This window comes from Artibeus jamaicensis, unplaced genomic scaffold, assembly GCF_021234435.1.
Source record: "Artibeus jamaicensis isolate MK-2021 breed Jamaican fruit bat unplaced genomic scaffold, CSHL_Jam_final contig_490, whole genome shotgun sequence".
NCBI classification, from domain to species: domain Eukaryota; kingdom Metazoa; phylum Chordata; class Mammalia; order Chiroptera; family Phyllostomidae; genus Artibeus; species Artibeus jamaicensis.
Genome location: NW_026521861.1, coordinates 16,580,928 through 16,599,439, shown reverse-complemented (window position 1 = coordinate 16,599,439; position 18,512 = coordinate 16,580,928). Strand labels below are relative to the sequence as shown.

The 18,512-nt window shown below is 49.0% G+C and overlaps 1 protein-coding gene across 16 annotated transcripts in view; it reads right to left on the bottom strand.

The window, feature by feature from the left end:
• Positions 1-18,512, bottom strand: part of TACC2 (transforming acidic coiled-coil containing protein 2) — a 173,784-nt gene that overhangs the window by 151,764 nt on the left and 3,508 nt on the right. For 14 of the 16 annotated variants that reach the window (XM_053668513.1, XM_053668506.1, XM_053668514.1 and 11 more), the window contains exon 2: positions 5,746-5,824. In XM_053668513.1, the coding sequence (XP_053524488.1) occupies positions 5,746-5,778 (33 nt within the window). In that variant the 5' untranslated portion in view covers positions 5,779-5,824. Of the gene's footprint in view, positions 1-5,745; positions 5,825-7,564; positions 7,656-7,969; positions 8,040-18,512 lie in introns of those variants that run through there. The other 2 variants (XM_053668508.1, XM_053668507.1) reach the window with 2 other exon arrangements.

Sequence of the window (18,512 nt, the reverse complement as noted above, 5' to 3'; positions counted from 1 at the left end):
AATGATATGGTGGGCAGTCATCACCCTGGGCCCACCTTTCCCTGGCAGAGGTGTGTGCATGACTCAGCCTGGCTCATCCTGCCGCCTACATTCCAGGGCACAGCGACAGATCCCCGAGAAGGCACATGCATGACAATCCCAGCCAGTCGAGGTTCCATAGAGGGGACCGATAAGATGCTGGCCCGTCAGCGGGGAGGAGCCCGGGAACCTGGAGCTGCTGGCAGGGCGAGAGCACCTCCCAGAGCCCTAGACACTGTGGAGGGAACAGGACAGCGCCCAGAGGGGAAGGGTCTCTAGGGTCATCTCTGCAACCTCTGGAGTCAGCGACTATTGCAGCTTGACCCCCTCTGCGGACTTCTTAGTCCAATGAGCCGAACAAGCCTTCTCAGCTTCTCACCGCAGATGGGCTTCTGTTTCCCCCACTCAAGAAAAAGTCCTAACCAAACAGAAATTCAGAAGACTGAATGGTGAGCCCATTGATTACTTTATTACTTACTAAATCCATGTAGAGAATGGGAGAGGGTGGAGCCAGAGGTGACTCCAGGTTTCTGTCGTGGAAGACAGGGACATGGCTCCCAGGAGGAAAGGGCCAGGGAGGGCAGCTGAGCTCAGCTTCGAGGACCCTGGGGTGACTGTGCATCATCCAGGCAGAGACACGGAGGAGACAGTGGAAAGGTGGGTCTGGGGCCCCAGCCCCAGGGGGAGCCCTGAGTCCTCAGCCAGACCTACTTTGCTCCACCTGCTTCTCTGTGGAAGGGAAGCCCTGTGCTGATCCGGGAACGCTAACGGCAGCCCCCCACTACCCACCGCGGGTCAGGCTGAGGTTAAAGATGTGAAAACCTGGAGTGGCAGCAAACCACCTCCTGTCTGCCCCAGGAGGGCAGGGACTCAGGACGGAGGAGAGGGGTGGAGCTGCGGGGATAGGGGGACTGGGGCAAAGGTCCTTAAACTTCCCAGCATTTTCCGATCAGCAGAGACTAAGTATTCATGGCTTTCAAGGATAGAGTGAGATGGGCTCTCATACCCTAATAAGAGGAATGTAAATTAGAGTTACCTTTCGGAAAAGCATTTTGGCTGCAGACGAGGAGATGGAGAAATAGAGGAAGAGATATAGATAGAGACAGAGAACAAAAGATACTTACTGACGCAAGAATTCCATTCCTATGAGTCTACCCTAAATAGTTCTGGGCAGTGTGATTTTAGCAAAGATAATGGAGAGAAAAAATGTGAGCTCTTTCAAATTTTGTGTCCAGGGAGAAATTCCTCTTAGGTTAGAGAAATCTAGCCCCTGCCCCCAGGAGTTCTCCCGAAGCAGGTAGAACCCTCCTCCATTCTAAGGTGTCTGAACGTCGGCACCTTTCACATTTTGGGGTGGACAGTTCTTCGTGGTGAGGCTTCCCCGTGCACTGAGAACCTTCGGCACCATTCCTGACCTCTCTCTACCCACTAGGTACCAGTAACATCTCCACTCTGGAGCTGTGACACCAAAAACGTCTTCAGATGTCGCCAAATGTTCCCCGGGGAGCACAGAATCACCCCCCAGTGAGAAGCATCACATCGTCCTGTTTGTAGCCAGCGGTGGAACCTGCAGAGGGTTTGGGCCCCAGACAAATCTGGGAGACCTCAGGGAAGGGGCGGAAGGCGAGTTGCTTGGTCCGTTGGTGAGCAGGACTGGAGGCCAGAATGGAAGTCTGGTGCCTGCACTGCGCCTGCACCTGGAGGGCCTCAGCCCTTGGCCTTGCCCTTCCCCTCTCTCAGATCTGAGACAGAACATTCTGTGTAATTCCAGATGAACAGTTAAGACATGAACCAAACCCTGCCAGCAGGAAAATTTTTTTGTATTGAAAAATAATTGAAATTGGTTGGCAACATTTTAAAAAAATTGTAAGATTTCTTTACTCAATCTCTTCTAGAAAATAGGAGAGAGAGAATTTCCCATTTTGTGAGACTAGGATTACCCTGATACTAGGGCCAAATCTGCACCCCCCCCCAAAAAAAAAGAAAACTAAAGAGCAATATTTCTCATGGAGTTAAATGTACAAATTCTCCATAAGCTGTGACCAAATCAAATCTAACAATGTTTAAAAGTAATTATACACCATGACCAAGTGGGATTTATTCCAGGTATGCAAGGCTGGTCCCACACTCAGAAATCAATTAGTGCAACCTAACATATCAACAGGCCAGAAGAAAGATCATACCATGACATCAGTTGATACAGAAAAAGCATTCAAACTATCCAATACCCAGTCACAATAAACATCCTCAGCAAAGTAGGACTCCAGGGGAATTTCCTGAACTTGGTAAAGAGAACTTATGAGAAACCTACAGCCAATATCTTCCTTAACAGGGAAACACTGAGTGTTTTCCCCCCGAAGACAGGGAACAAGGCAAGGAGAGCCACTCTGACTATTCTCAGCTGACACGGTTTTGGAATTCCTAGCCATTGTAATTAGGCAAGAAAAAGAAATACATAGCATACAGAATTAAAAAGAAGAAATACTACTCTTTCTATTTGCAAATACCAGAATTGTCTACATGGGAAATCCTGAGCAATCTATAAACAACTTTTCAGTCCTAATAAGAGAATTCAGTACAGTCACAGGAGACATGCTCAACCATAAAACAACCAGCACACGGACAATGTACACGTGGAAGCCAACATAGAAACCACATTGCCATTGACAATCACTGCAGAGAAGAGAAAATACTTCAGCACAAACTTAAAACATCAGCAGAATCGGCATGCTGAAAATGATGAAATGATGATGAAATAAGTCAAAGAAGACCTAAGTAACTGGACTGGAAGGCTGAATGTAGTAAAGATGCCAATTCTCCTCAAATTGATCCGTAGTTCTAATCTAATTCTTACCAAGACCCCAGCAAAGAATTGTGTAGACATAGATGAGCTTATCCTGAAATTTACATGGATAGCCATAGGTCCTAGAATAGCTAAAGCCATTTCGAAAAATAATAAGGTGGAAGGAATCACTCTACCTGATTTCAAGACTTACTGTACAGCAGCAGTAATCCAGATGGCATGGGATCAGCAGAAGGACACACACACAGATCAATGAAATAAAGAAGAACCCAGAAACAGACCCACACAAAGTTAACCAACTCATTTTTTGACGAAGGTACAGAAGCAGTTGAATGGGAAAAGGAGAGTATTTTCAACATATGGTCCTTGAGAGAACAGACATCCACAGGCAAAAACGAAACAAGAACACACAAAAAATGAACCTCAACCTAGATCTTACACCTTACCCAAAAATTAACTCAAAATGGATTATGGATTGAAATATAAAATGTAAAAGTATAAAATTTTTAGGAAAAAAGAAAAAATTTTAGGACATAAGACTAGACAAAGAATTCTTAGGTTTGAAATGGAAAGCACCATCCATAAAAGGAAAAACTGATAAACTATACCTCGTAAAAACTTTTGTCCCATAAAAGACAAGCAAAACTGGGAGAAAATATTTGCAAACCACAATCTGACTCAGGATTAGTATCTAGACTGTATAAAGAACTCTCAAAACTCAACAGTAAAAAAAATGCAGTTAGAAAATGCAGTTAGGGCAAAAACATGAACAGATATTTCGCCAATGAGGATATGCAGATGGCAATTAAAGATGTTCAACATCATCACTTAGCAGCAGCATGCAAATTAAAACCACACATGATGAACGATCACAGCACACATATCAGAATGGCAGTACCAAATACTGACAGCAGCCAATGACGGCAGAGGGACTGGGTAGCTCCTACGCTGCTGGTGGGAATGTGAAAGGGCACAGTGATTCTCGAAAACCAGCTTGGCCGTTCCATATAAAACAAAACATGCAACTACCATATGACCCAGCAATCACACTCTTGGGTATTGAACTTGGAGAAATGAAAACATATGTTTCTCTCTCTCTCTCTCTCTCTCTCTCTCACACACACACACACACACACAAATTGTGTATACGAATTTTCATTGCAGCTTTATTGGTAATAGCCCCAAACTGGAAATAACCCAGATGTCCTTTGATGAGTGACAGCTTCCCCCAGCTGCCACACCTCTGTACCACGAACACTGCTCAGCAGTGAAAAGGAACGGACTGTGGACACACGCAACAACAGGGATGGATTCGAGGAAATTGTGCCGAGTGAAACCAGCCAATTCCCAAAGGTCCTAAGGTCCTATACCATGTGATCCCGTCCATCTATATAACATTCCCAAGTGTTAAAGTTATAGAAGAGATATAGAACAAATTAGAAGTTGCCGTGAGTTAGAAATGGAGGGCAAGAGGGAGGTGGGTGTGGCTGCAGGGGCAACAGGGGGACCCTTCTGGTGATGCAAATGTTCTACGTGTTGACTTTATCAATGTCAGCATCTGGGCTGTGATACTATAGTTTTACAAGAAGTGACCCTTTGGTGTCACCAGGTAAAGGGCAAAACAAAAGTAGGTAAAGAGTACATGATACTTCTCTGTATTATTTCTGATAACAGCATGGACACCTATTATCTCAAACTTAAGAGTTTAACTATAAAGAGTTCAAAGAAAAAAAAATGTGGGTTCCCGTGAAGAACTGGCAAGATCCTGTACCAGAGGCTCACCTCCCCACATGACACCCGTCAGCAGGGGTGGGTGGTGGCTGTCTCCCTTAGACAGCAGGACAGGGACCCTCCTGTTCGCCACAGTCCCTACCTTTCCCCATTGTCTCACACCCAGGCACTTAGCACCGTTACTGTTTCTTGCCTGCCCCTGAAGCCTGGAGTTTGCTCCTGTTCTTTTAATGATTCTTTGTTTTCCCGATTAAGAAAGGAAGAGGGGAACTGAATTGAATCATGCTGGCCCTTACACCCAGTTTTCTTATTCCAAGAACTGAATACCATTAAGCCAAAATTTCCACTGTGTGTAAGATAAATGGGAAAGTGTGTCCTTGATTTTGTTCACCAGGGCACTGATTTTTAAATTTTGAACTTAAGCCCTGACCAGTGTGGCTCAGTTGGTTGAGCATTGTTCTGCAAAGCAAAAGGTTGCAGGTTTAATTCCTGCTCAGGGCACATGACTGGGTCGAGGGTTTGGTCCTCAATCAGGGCCCAGTAGGGGCACCTGTGAAAGATAACCAATCAATGTTACTTTGATGTTTCTCTCCCTTTCCCTTCCCCCTTCCCCTCTCTCTAAAAATAAGTAAATAATATATTTTTTAAAATTTCTAACTTAAAATGGATAACTAAAATCTGACTATAGTATCCCAGTTGTCTGCACAATTAAACAGAGTCCAGTCCTCAGTTGTGAAAACCTTAACTAACCTGGAAACAGTGGTTCACATTGAATCAGCTCAACACTGATAGATTTAAAAATCGCTTTTTAAGGGCCATAACTCGATTTTGGGGAGGAGTGTGCAAAAGTTTTTATTTTTAGCCTTCTCTGCCACACCCCTGTACGTTGATGGTGGGGCGGGAATTGGGACACAGTCCAGGAAGAATGTGCCAAACTCTCATTATATCAATTGTAAAAGCACAGAATAAGAAGAAAAACTAGTATTCGTGGCTTATAAAATTAGGGCTCATGGGAATTCTGAGGACAAAATGAAAAATGCCCACGTGGATTCGTATACTATGCCACAAGTGTCTGGAGAGACTGTGTTTTAGCTTGTTCCTTCCTGGGCAGAGAGAAGGTGCTGGAAAGAACAGCGCAGCCCGGGTCAGTGGAGAGGGCTCCGGGTATTAAGGGAGACCTCCCTGACACCCACCTGGTTGTCCGCAGTGCTGTTCTCGTTGCCCATGGCGAGTCACGGTGCACAGAGTCCCTCGGGATTTTATCAGAGGAGACTGGGGAAAAAACAAAACGAGACAAAAGGATATTCACATCTGCAAAACGGAAGAAGATCTGAGGCTTCTTCTGCCTGCTTGCTCCTCTCCCCAGACTCAAAAGCCAGATGATGGGAAATGTTTGTCTCTGCAGTCACATCAAGGACAGTTGCCTTGGAAGGGTTTTCTTTCATACTAGGCCACCCAAGGCTCCTTTCCCAGAGCGGGCTGGTGTTTGGAATCCCCACCCCGCGGCTGGCAGGCACTTCTGAAAAACGAGTTTGCGACCGCGTCTCCGAGTCGGTGCCAACGCACACATATACATATATATACAAACAGAGAGACAGAGCGGCCCGTTTGCCAAAGGCAGCGTGTTCTGCTTCTAATTGTGTATGGCTTGGAAACCCGGAGTGCGGCTGGGCTCCCACCGCCGGCGACGGCACAGCTCGGTGTCGAGCGTGGGGAGGTGCAAAACCTGCTCGTCTTCAACAACATATGGTTTTTATATTTTTTGCTCTAAACACTTGTTCCATCAAAATCAGTTTCACTTCTGCGCATATTTTTATGAAGGCAGAATGGCTTTCTCACTGAAGAAAATGGGTCATGGGGGTGAGACGAGGAAGCAGTGGCCGTGCAACAGGGCGAGCCGCCGGGAGGACCAGAGGCATTTCCTCCGGCGCACCTGGTGACGGTGTTTATTAGGCATTCTCGTAATGAGGGTGCATCCCACGGCTCACAGAGGAAGGCAGGACCACTCCTGACGGGGCCCAGCTGACTTCTGGGTGACCCCAGAACATAAGCAGGCCGTCACTTGTTCTAGGTGGGGAAATGGGGTTGCAGAAAACTCTAACAATCATAGACCTTTAGACCTTAGAGACCAGCAGGCTAACCCAGTGAGGAAGCAGGCTGGAGAAGGCAAGGGGCTGGCCCCAGACCCAGTTCCGAGGAAGCCAAAGATGAAATAGAACGGCCTCCTTCCTTCTAGTTCAAGGCTCCTTCCTCGGCACCAGGGCTGACATCGCAGTGTCTCCTCCGAAAACTTAATGACTGACTTACAACCAAACCTGCCCGGTGATGTGCTCATCCACCAAACATGGTGGTGGGGGGGGGTCACCATGTGCTCCGTCTACTGAACAGGCACTGGAAAATAAAATTTAAGTGTTTGGAGCGGGCTCAGTTAAAATGCTCCCACACTGAGAAAACTGGGAATGAGGTCCCCATAGTGATCAGTCTCTCACCCCTAAACTTTTCACCAGCTGGGTACAATTCCTTAATCCTTTCTTGCCACTTCCTGTTTATAAGGTAGAACCTCCCAAATTATAGGCTCACCTATAGGATGCAAAAATACTCATCTATTTACAACTGCTCACCAGGTAATTTTTTAAAGTTCATTTGGAAAATGATGCCTCCTTAGCAAATAATGTTGTTACAATCTACACCCTTCTCAATGATTGTGATCCTTGCACCAACCGGTTTAAACCCCATGCAGCTGGAATTTCACATGGGTCAATGTAATACTAATGTTTGAAACTCCTTCACCAAATTAAACTCAATAATTCTATTGAAAATTACAACATCCAAACTAGCTTTTTAAAACAGGTCAAAAGATTAAAGAAAACAGCAAAACGACTCCTGCGTCATGTACACTTCAGAACTGCAAGGGGAAGGCCTGGCTGCGTCTGGAACTCTCTCCCGTGGCCTTCAGAGCCGCCACCCCCTCAGGCTGTCAGAGAGCAGAGGAGGGCTCTGCCAGCTACTTACATTCAGGGAAGGCCTGAGACTTCGCAAAGTCACTTTCCCAGCAATGGGACTGTCTCTTCCTCCATTCAGAAGCGAGGGAGGTGTATGCGAACACACTCACCCACCTCAGCCACCTGGGCAAACAGCTGGTCTCCACCCTCGGCACCGACACCAACCAGCTGCGCTTCATACCTGGGCAGTGGCAGCCGTGCCGAGCCAGTGATTGCAAAAGTGTGCCGTCAGCATTGCCTGGGCCACTGCATCCGGGGCCCTTCCCACGGGGGATTTTCCCCGTTGTTGCATGAGGGGGGGATGAATGGGGGTAGGCTCCTCTCAGAAAACGCTGACCCAGGCTAAACCTGGCCACACCCAGGGAAGCGGAACTGTCCTGCACTGGGAGAGGGGAGCAATAGAGCGGGGACAAACCTTGCTTTCTAGAAAGGCGTGAAATGCTCAAAGGGCTTCCGTTGGCACCTGGGAAAATTTGCTGTGAGCGCTGCAGAGAGACAAAGAAAACTTGTGGAAGTGGAATGACGCCAGCAGTCTGGTGCCTGTTCATGGCGTGGGGAGTGCAGAACGTACTTACCGGGGCGTGGCTAGAGTTTCAACCAGAGAAGTCATAAAAGTGGCAGGCTGGCTGGATTACTGCTAGTCAGACCAGGCCACCCAGGCTGGAGGACCCCCTGGGGCCCGTGGGCAGGACCCCAGGGCAGCCATCCAGAGACCCTTTTGCCCAGCAGGCTTCCACCTCCCAGGATTCCTGCAGTTACCACCAATCAGCCACACTGGGGCGTGAATGCAGCCAGTTGGGTTCAGTTTCTGTAGTGGCAGAGACTTTGGTTCAAATGAGAGCTTCTGCAGGAGCCCCTTACCCCTGCCACGAGGCTCGACCTTTCTGGGGCAATAAATCAGCATTTCATCAAGAGTTCAGGGGAGTGTCAGGAGCTCCCTGAGGGGGAAAGCTGGATGTGGAGTCGGCAGGGGGCGCTCAGTGCCCCACTTCTGGGTCCGACAGAGCAGAGGGTGTATATTTCAACAGGCGAATGGATAGCCAATTGTGGTCTAACCACACAGTGGAATATTATCCAGCCCTAAAAAGGACTGAAGCTCTGACACCTGTTACAAGTCCAAAGAACCTCAAGAACATTACAATAAGTGAGTGAAACCACTGGTCCTATATTGTGTGAGGTCATTGATAGCAAATGTCCAGAAGAGGCAGATCTGGAGAGACAGAATCCAGGTTGGTGGTTCCCAAAGCCTGGGTAACAGGGAGCAACTTCCTGCTGGGCTCAGCCTTTGACTGGGTGGGATGGAATGCTTTAGAACCAGACAGAGGTGGTGGCCACCCGGCACTGTGGATTTTTTAACTGCCCCTGAATTGCTCACTTTAAAATAGTTAATTTTATGATATGTGAATTTCATCTCAACTTTTTTAAGTGTATAATTTTCACACCCTGTGCTTCTGCATAAGATATTTGAAAAATATAGAATTCCACTACTGGGTAAAAAAAAAAGTTTGAAAACCATTGCTTTGCATTTGTTATCACTAGGTTTCTGTACAGTTGAGGATTGGATGCATGGCATTTGCTTGCAAGAACATTTGCTTGCCCCCTGCCCCCACCCCTTCAAATCACAGGAGACTTTTTCTAAAGAAAAGAATCTTTTTCAGCAAAACATCTTGGATGTGCCAGCTGGGAATGAAAAGAGGGTCCAGGCGAGTCTGCAATAGATGGCTGAACATTGCAAAATCCCTGATGAGAAGAAGGGGAGGATGAAGAGGGGGGAAGTGGGGAGAGAGAGGAAGGCCACCCGAAAGGGGAGAGTCCTGCAGGACTCTGAAGGCGGGTGACGTTCAAGGTCTGACGTTCAGGTGTGGACCTCCGGCGGCGTGACCTTCCTCTACAGACCACCCTCTCTGTCAACTCTGGAGCCTCATGGCATCACTGTCATTGCTGCCACTGGGCCCTGGACCACCGAGACCATGGCTTCAGGATGCTGGGTGTCATTGCCAACGCCTGTCCCATGGCTGCTGTCCTGGCCACCCCTGACCACCAGAGAAACTGTCACTTCCACTGAGGACAAGAGGAAAGGAATGTTCAGACTTTTCAGCTCCCAGCACAGGAGCGAGGGGTCTGTCTCTTACCATCATGGATGGCCCTGGCACGGGCCAGACGCTGGGCACTACGCAGCTCGTAGGGCCCACACTCCTAGGCCGTGCCTGCCTTTCCCACTACTTGAACTAGACCCCAGTGTCAATCTCCATGACTGACCACTGTCTACAGGTGTCTGTGGCCTACCAACTTCCCTCTCTCCATGCTGTCTTCCTCCAAGCCGGACACCAAGCAACTACCCAGGCTTCCATTGCCCCTGATGGATGGGCAAACACACCCATCTGTGGGCTCACTCATCTAACCCTGTGGAGACCATACAGGAAGGGCTGTGATCAAGCACCAGGCCCTAGGGCCAAACGGCCATGGCATGGACACCAGCTCCACCACTCACGTGCCTCATGTAAAAACAGGCCAATCATTTACCTTCTCTGTGCTCGGTTTTGCCATCTCTCCAATGGGAATCGCGTGGTTGTGGTGAGTCTACCCCAGTAAAGCTCTTGGAAGAGATTAAGCGCTAGATGGACTGTTGACTGTCATGATATTAATGGCGGCGCGATTCCTGGGGACGGGACACTGCATCTCATCACAGTGATTCATGCTGCAGGCTGCTAATTCATTCAGGCAGCTCACCACCAACAGGGCTGACTTCACCAGGGTTTCGCAGCCCACTGTCCTATGTATGGAATCCACATGGCCAGCTATACCTCAACCTAGGTTCCTGAAGATTAAAATATAAGATTCATTTTAAAAGATGGCTGTTTGGGAGAATTTTTACTTTCAACTGGTGTATTGGTGCCACATGATCTGAGCCACAAAAGGTCCTGAATGTACATCAGCACAGCCTTTGATTTACTAAGTTACGTATGTATCCACAATACTGAGCCCTTTTCATGTGCTGAGCACTGAGGGGCTCATGCTTTTTTTTTCCAAATGGGTTTTTAAAAACATTATAGAATGTATTGGGGTGACCTTGGCTAATAAAATTGTAAGGGTTTCAGGTTTACAATTCTATGATATGTCATCTGTGTATTATATCGTGTGCTCCCCACCCCAAGTCAAGTCTCCTTCCGTCACCGTTTATCCCACCTCACCTCTTCTCCCTCCTCCTCCCCCTTTACCACTGATAATCGCCATACTGTTTTTAATATGTACAGAGAAACTATGGGCAAGGTATTTTCTTTTTTGTGGATAAACAGCTGGAGCCCAGAGAGAGCCAGTGGCGTGACCAGAGACCAGCAGAGAGCAGAGGAGGAGTGGCAGGCAGGGGACCGAAACCCTGCATGTGGCGAAGGATGCAGGGCTGCCACCCGGGAAGATTTTTGTAGAGTTCGGAGGTAACTCACTGCCTCTATCTCTTGTCCACGCAATTCTGTCTTAGAGCATGGGTTTTCTAGCTCTTGCAATGAAAACTGGCAGGGAAGGCTCCAGTTTGTGGGACTCCCTCCGCCACCCGCCCCAGTCATTGATCTGAGAAGAGGGTAGTAGGTCCAGGTTTGGGGCCGGTGACTAACTGTTGTGGCTGAGGCAGCCCAGCAGGCCTGGGGAGCCGGGAGCATGTGTGGGGAGCAAGGACCCAGGGCCCCGTCTGAAAGGGGAGGGACAGGAAGCCTGAGACCCAGCACAGCAGCTGAACTGCGCAGAAGCTGCCTGTGGGTGAAGTGGGGCTCGGAACCCAGGTCCTGCCGTCCAGGTGGGGCTGATGCCCCATTTTACGAGCTGCATGTGCATAGGGTCAGGGCTGTGGGGAGCTGGGGAACCAAAGGCAAGATCACACAGGCGCTGTGCCACCCTCGATAACAGGGAGGCCCAGGGAGATTTTGCAAGTAACCTCCCGCCTATGAGAAAAGCCTCCTAGGACTTGTTGATACATCAATCACCCCGAGTTTTACATTTGGGTTTATTGATTCTCTATTAAAAAACATTTTTGTATGTGATGGAAATGCATCTGTTTTAAAGGTTTAATAACTTTCGGGTTTTCTCCTGCAGTGAAGAATTTACGTCAGGAGTGCTAGAGGGGTCCCGAGGTCATCTTTCCCAACCACCCCTTCTACAGACGAGGAAGCCGAGGAAGCTGAGGCAGCCGAGGCCTAGAGGGCGGCAGTGGTTTACCCATCATCTCACGGTGAGCAAGGGCTGGAGCCAGAACTAAACACAGACCGGCCTGCTTCTGACAGGCTGGCCCACCCTGACCAGGCCCCTGTGGACTCTGCAGCAGCCTCCACAGGAGACCAGCAAGGCTGCACAAGACACACCTGCTCTGCTGTGGCTCTGCCCTCTGGCCACAGTAGCCTCCAGCCAGTCGGGTCCTGCTTCAGCCAAGGACAGGGAAGGCAGGGTCACCTGACTCTGCTGCTCCTCTGGTCCTGGACAAACCAGCTGCCTACGCCCCTGCCATTCCCAGGGGGAGCCCCAGGCCACGTCCCGGCTTCTCCCTCCAGCGGCTGAATTCGGAGGTTCTCTCTCTACCTTGCACAGCTCAGCGCAGGGCTACTTATAGCTCCGTTATCATGTTCCTGTTTGAACACAAACAAACAGCCGTAGCCTGGGCAAGGGACTGATGACGAGGTGCTGCCTACCCTGTCCTCCGGCAGGACACCTTCCTGAGCGCCAAGGGCCTGGCTGCTCTGCAGCCATTGGGTGAAATGATGCTTCTCCCTTTGCACTCTCTCCTTCCCCTCCTGTCTTCTTCCCTCCCCCATGTCTAGGGCAATTAGACATTTTGATGTGAAAAGTCCCGTCCTGTAGGACGTGAAGACCAGGAGGAACCTGCACCCACGCCCCGGAGATCAGGGACAACACTGAGACGCCCAGCTCCTCTGCTGGAGAGAGTTGGGCCAGTCACTGTTACTCTTCCTCAGCTCCAAACCCACTGCACTCAGATGCAGCCCCCTTTCTGCTTTGCCCGAGGGGGAAGGAGGGGGAAGGAAGGAGAGCACTCACTTCTTGTCTACTTCCTGTTTCCGGGAGCATCACCCACCTCCTGCTTTGCCCACCCAGCGTGGCAGTGGAATCCAGCCTGCAGTTTTCCCAGGTCTTACAGAGCTGGCCTCACGGGCCCCATGGCTGGACACCCCCCCCACACACAGAGGTCTGAGGCTCCCATCTGTGGGGCCCCTCCTCCGAGCCCCTCAAGTTTAATAATTCCAACTTCTCATTTGCTCCCCCCGCCTTGGGCGAAGGCTGCTTCCTGAGGTTAGTACCTTCCATCACACCTTAGCGTTTCCTTTTGGCCTTTACACTCACCTAGATTTCACTTCTTTATATTCGATTCTTTGTTAAAATAACCGAGAGGTTCCTGCCGCCTGCCTCTGACTCCCAGGGTGGCTGAGCTGGGATCCAAACCCGGCTTCTTCCCCTGGTTCAGGACTCTGCACGGGGCCCCCTCAGTGTTCAACCACACGGCTGAGTAAAGTGCGTTGGCTCAGCCCTGACTTTAATAAGATGTTTAGGATTCACAACAACCACCTCTGACACTAACAACAAATTACCACCCAATCACAACCCAGACTTCCTGACATCCAAGTGTCATCTCTGCCCCAGGCTCGCAGAACTGGAGAGACTACTGTCTAGCTCTGTCACAGAGCTCCCCAGCCTTTGGTCATCTCGGGTCACACGTGATCACATTTACATAGCCCTGACTTGGGCAATGGGCAGGTGGCTTGAGGTCTCCCCACTGCCCAACTGGCCATACCGAGCGCTGAGGGGAGCCACAGTCTTGGAACACCTCTGAGCCTCACTTTATCGATGATGAACCCAAGGCCAGACGGCTAGGGCAGCTTGCTCACACTGAGAGCATCAGCTGTTGGCTGGAACATCCCAGCTCTCCTTCCTTCTCCAGAAAGCCAGCCCGGGCTTGTTGACAAGACTAGCCCCCAGGTTTCCTTCTGAGAAGGAACAGTCTTTGCTGGGGGAAAGAATTGGGCATAATCTGTGCAGGCGTCGAGTATGGCAGGAGCTAAAGACGAGCAAAAAGAGAGGATGACCTTGCTCTGCAGGTGCAGTGAGACTCACTGGGGTTTGGTTCCTGGGGAGGAAGGTCAGAGCAGGAGATGTGGGGGCAGAGAAAGGAACAGGAGGGAGGGGAGGTGGGCCTGGGCAAGGGTGTGAGACAGAGAAGGGCAGGGATGAGGGCCCATGGAACGCCCCCGAGCAAGGGGTGACTGGGGACATTTGAGTCACAGGAGTCCCTAATGTCCTTTTGAAATTGTTGTCTTTTATCTTAGTGCAAAGGCCTCCTCTGTCCACCCTACATCTTCACACTACACCAGGATGGCTTCCTGAGCGCTGTGTTTTGCCTGGGGCGGGGGCTGGAGGGTGGAACTTGAAGAAGGGGCCAGGCCTTGTGTTTATCCAGGTCAATACAATATAGAAGCGAATTGTAGAAGCCCTGGGAAATTCACAGACATCTGGGCTGTACCTTGGAGATCCACCGGCACGGACTTCAGCTGAAGTCTAAAGGGGCAGGGAGTCCCCAGCTGACTTCTGGGTTAGCGTGTATTTACAAACTCAAATAAAACGCCCAAAGCAAAACCGGGGATTATACAGACTGTTCTCTTTTTGAGAACCAGACTGGTTTATTTTTTTCATTAATAGCAACATATCAAGAACATGTCTCCATGCAGAAAACATCATCTTAATAGCTGCAGCGAACACTAAGTTTGAGCTGTTTCAAAACATAGATCTCGATGAACCTGATACAAAATCATATTGAATTGTAACCTGTAATTGAGAAATAAAATGTAAGAACGATATAACTCGTTTTTTAATGGTTTGTCTCTGTCGGGGATGGTCATGAAGTTTGCAGGGTGAGGAGGATGAGGGCCAGCCTGCACCTGCCCTGCATTTGATCCAGCTGGGAGGTACTGACACCAGAGAGCTGGGAATGGGGGGCACATTTGGGGGCACAGTCAGGCTGGCAGGATGAGAAATGGGGTCAGGGGTCATGCCGGAGTAAGCGGTCAGCGTGGAGAGCAGGCAAAGGGCTGGATGAGCATGAACTTGGTGTGGTTGGAGGCAGTGGAAGGGCTGTAGCCAACTGGGCACAGAGGAAGGAGAGAGGCTTCTTGTGTGTGGAGAGCTTTCCAGCCCTGAGCTGCCTTTTAATGGGAGGGGGAACCCGGCGTCTCCAGTAGCAGTAACATCCTAGGATGTCAGAGAAGGGTCGTAAAGGGTCTAGTTCATCAGCTAGAGTCTGGTTCCTTGGGGACAGAGGCCAGATTCCTTTGGTAATAGTGCTTTCCAAGTTTTGAACCTGTGAACCAGAGGCTGGGGATAATCATGTAATCTCTGCGTCTGCTTGAATACTGCTAGTGATAGGAAACTCACTACTTCCCGAGGCATCTCCTTTGAAAAGAGTCATACTGGATCCCTGGAAAGTTATTTCTACTGTTCCATAATCTAGACCACACCCCTGATTCTGTGAGCAGTTGTCCCAGGGCTCTGGACAGTGATGACACCATGAGGCATGGCCTGGGCGGTGGTCAGTGGTGAGGGCTGAGGACCAGCAGGGACAACCTAACTGACTTTATGGGCCATCATTTGAGAGTGGGCCACAGACTTTAATCAAGGCCCAGTCTAAGTGTGCCTTGTTCTGGAACTACACTGAGTCAACCTGCAGAAAGTGTGGCATCTTCATGGCCGATGAGTGGACAGCTAGCCAGCGCACAGCCAACCACAGACACAGGAGGGATCCCCACTCAGAGCCAGAGAGCCACCCAGAGGAGCAGCGGAGCCCTGCCCAAGTGGCCAGTCTGCAGGATCGAAAGCTAAATAAATGTCACTGTGTTAGACCTCCGAGTGTTGGGTAGGGGGTTACATGGCCAAGGCTAGTGGACGAGACCCTCCCCAGAGGGCCCATGGGACTCTACTTCACACTGGCCCGCACCCGGACTGGCTGGCCGCCTTCATGCTGTGCCCACTGAATCACCAAGGATGCTACATGAGAAAGGACTGAAGGATGGATGGAATACCTCTCCGTGAAAGGACAACTCACAAGCATGTCTGCTTATTCTGTGGCAGAATGAGTGCCTTTGCCCCACAGCTTTCCGAGGGTGAAGCTCTGAGCAGCCTGTGTTACAAGCCAGGCGTGGCCCCTTTGCCCAGACAAAAGCATATCGCTGCACACCGATTTGCAGTAAAGGGTCTCTTTTTTCCCTAAAACAGAAAGCTGATGACAGCGTCAGATACAAGGTTCCCCCTCCTCACGATTTCCATACAGTCCTTCTCGGCAGCCTGGAGGCTTGGAGGCTTTTATTTATTATTTCATAATACATAAAACCATATTTATTATGAAAACAAGCTGTTGGAGCCCACAAAAATTCAGACATCAGTTTGAGTCCAAGACTGGAACTGTGCTGTCGTTTTTGGAAATCAACCGCAGCATCGACATAATTGGGAACCGTGGGCCACGGGGAGGATGTAATGAGGGGTGGGGCAGCTGTTTCAATGAAAACAATACTACAGAGGCCTTGAGCGTAGATGGAATATCTGTGCCAATTACATCACAGCCAGAGGCATTAATACTGAGGAGCCATATGTTAGAGCTGAACTGAGAAACTAAAGACATTTATTTGCCTTCGGTGGGGCATAGTAAGACTTCAAAATGCAATTATTAGGCTTGGGAGAGAGAGTTTCAGCTAACATCAGGCGATTTTATTATGGAAAATAGAAAACGGATTTTGAAAACCTCTGTTCCTCAGACAAGTATATTGTAAACTTATATTTTTAAAGATTTTATTTATTTATTTTAGGCAGAGGGTAAGGGAGAGGGAAAGAGAGGGACAAAAACATCGATGTGTGGTTGCCTCTCACACGCCGCCCCCACTGGGGACCTGGCCTGGCCCACAGTCCAGGCATGTGCCCTGACTGGGAACTGAACCGACGACTTTTTGGTTCTCAGGCCAGCGCTCAATCCACTGAGCCACATCAAACAGGGCTGTTTTAAGAAATTTATTTCTTAAAATATGAAGGAATTGAGCAGGGGAAATTTCATAAAGGAAGGAGTCCAGAGGGGGAAGCCAAAATCTGCACACAAATTCCTCCTCAAATCCCTGGCCGATTCCTAAAATGCAACTACTCAAGGGAAATACCAACAGACCGAGGAAAAAGCAATGGCAGGAAGCTAAACTCTCCGGGGAGCAGTTTGCAAGAAAGCCGTTTGGAGCTCAGGTCCCATCGAGCTGGAGGTGCTAGGTAAAGACCTCAAGCATATTGCTGAAACCGCAGACAGACCAAACCTGAAGAATAAGGGCTATATCCCACGACTCAGGAGTATGCCTTAGGAATAGGACTAAATCAAATTAGACCTACCTCCACAAGGTCTGAAAGCTTTTACAGTTTCTGGCAACTTAGCTGCCCGGTAGGAGAAAGTGCGATAGTTTTCAGAGGATGAGAACAGAGTCCAGTATCTCTAATGTATTGCGACCACACCCAACATACCACAACAGACAACTAGCATGTGAAGCAGCAGGAAAACGTGACCTATACCATATAACCCAGAAGTTCGAATTAGCACACAGGGACTTAAAAATAACTCTCATAACCATGACAAATAGAACTTACAGGAAAAGACAGATATAATGGCGGGAGATGTAGGAAATTTCTGGAGGACCCATATATAATGGAGACTATAGGGGAGAGGTGGAAACTTGAGGGAGGAGCATGGAAAAGGGCCTTAGAAGATAAGATGTATCAACCCAAAGCATCCTGTGGTTCTTGTTTGGATCGTGATTAAAATTTTAAAAAAAGAGCAATCAGAGATAAATTTGAACACTAACAATTTTTAATATTAGGGAATTATTGTGATTTTTCTAGGTATGATCATAATATTACAGTTATACACATGCAGAGAGAGTCTTCATGTTTTAGGGAAGCATACTTCAATATTACTGATTCAATGGCGGAATGTTTTGCTTTAAAACAATATGGACATTGGGGGAAGGGGCAGACAGCAATGGAAAGCGGACTAATACAGGAAATAAGATTGGCCATATGTAGAGAATTGTTGAGACCAGTAATGGGTATATGAGGATTCTTGTAGTATTCTCTCTATGTTCTTGATTGCTTGAAAAGCCCATAATAAAATGTTAAGGAAGAAAAGGAGGGAGGGGGTGGAGGAGGAAAAGTCCACTCCAGTTCCCAAGCCAGTCCTGGCTGAGCCCACCTCTGCCTGTCAATGGTGAGTTTGGGAACCATTGGGCCACCCCTTCCTAAGCATGCATCAGGTGATCTGCCAGTAATTTAAGCTACTTTTGATTTGCATTTTCCAAACCACGTTTCCCTGTTGAACTTCAGGTGTGGGCTCCAGAGCCCCAAGTAGACCTCCAAGTCTGAGGGTTATCCCCCAAGTCCTAGTTCAGCCCTTCTCTCCCACCCATGATGATTTAGTTCCTGGTACTGTATGTCTGGCCAGTACTTCCTGGCTTCTGGAAAATGGGTCTGGGGACTTCTCTCACCATGTATGAACCCATCTCTCAAAGGACAACTTCCTGAGTTCCCTGCTACCAGGACCTGCCCATCTAGTTGCTTCTCCGAGGTTGGACGATTTCCCTCCACCCCTGTTGACCAACAGGTCAGCCTGAATCTTTTTCTTTATGCTAAACGAGGAGGACTCTTTGCATTTGCAAAGAGTGTCAACAGTCCTGGGCGGCGCTGGCGGAGGGGGGTGCGCACCCAAAAAATGCCAAGAGTGAAACCTCTACCAGGCAAAGCAAACAGTGTCGCCAAGTGCTCCTCAAAGAACTGGAACACACGAGTGGATGATCTTGTGACTGACTCAAGGGCTGGTTGTCTCATCTGTTTGCTATGAAATGTGAGACGCAAAATAACTTTGTCAGGTCCGAACTTGGACCATCAGCAGT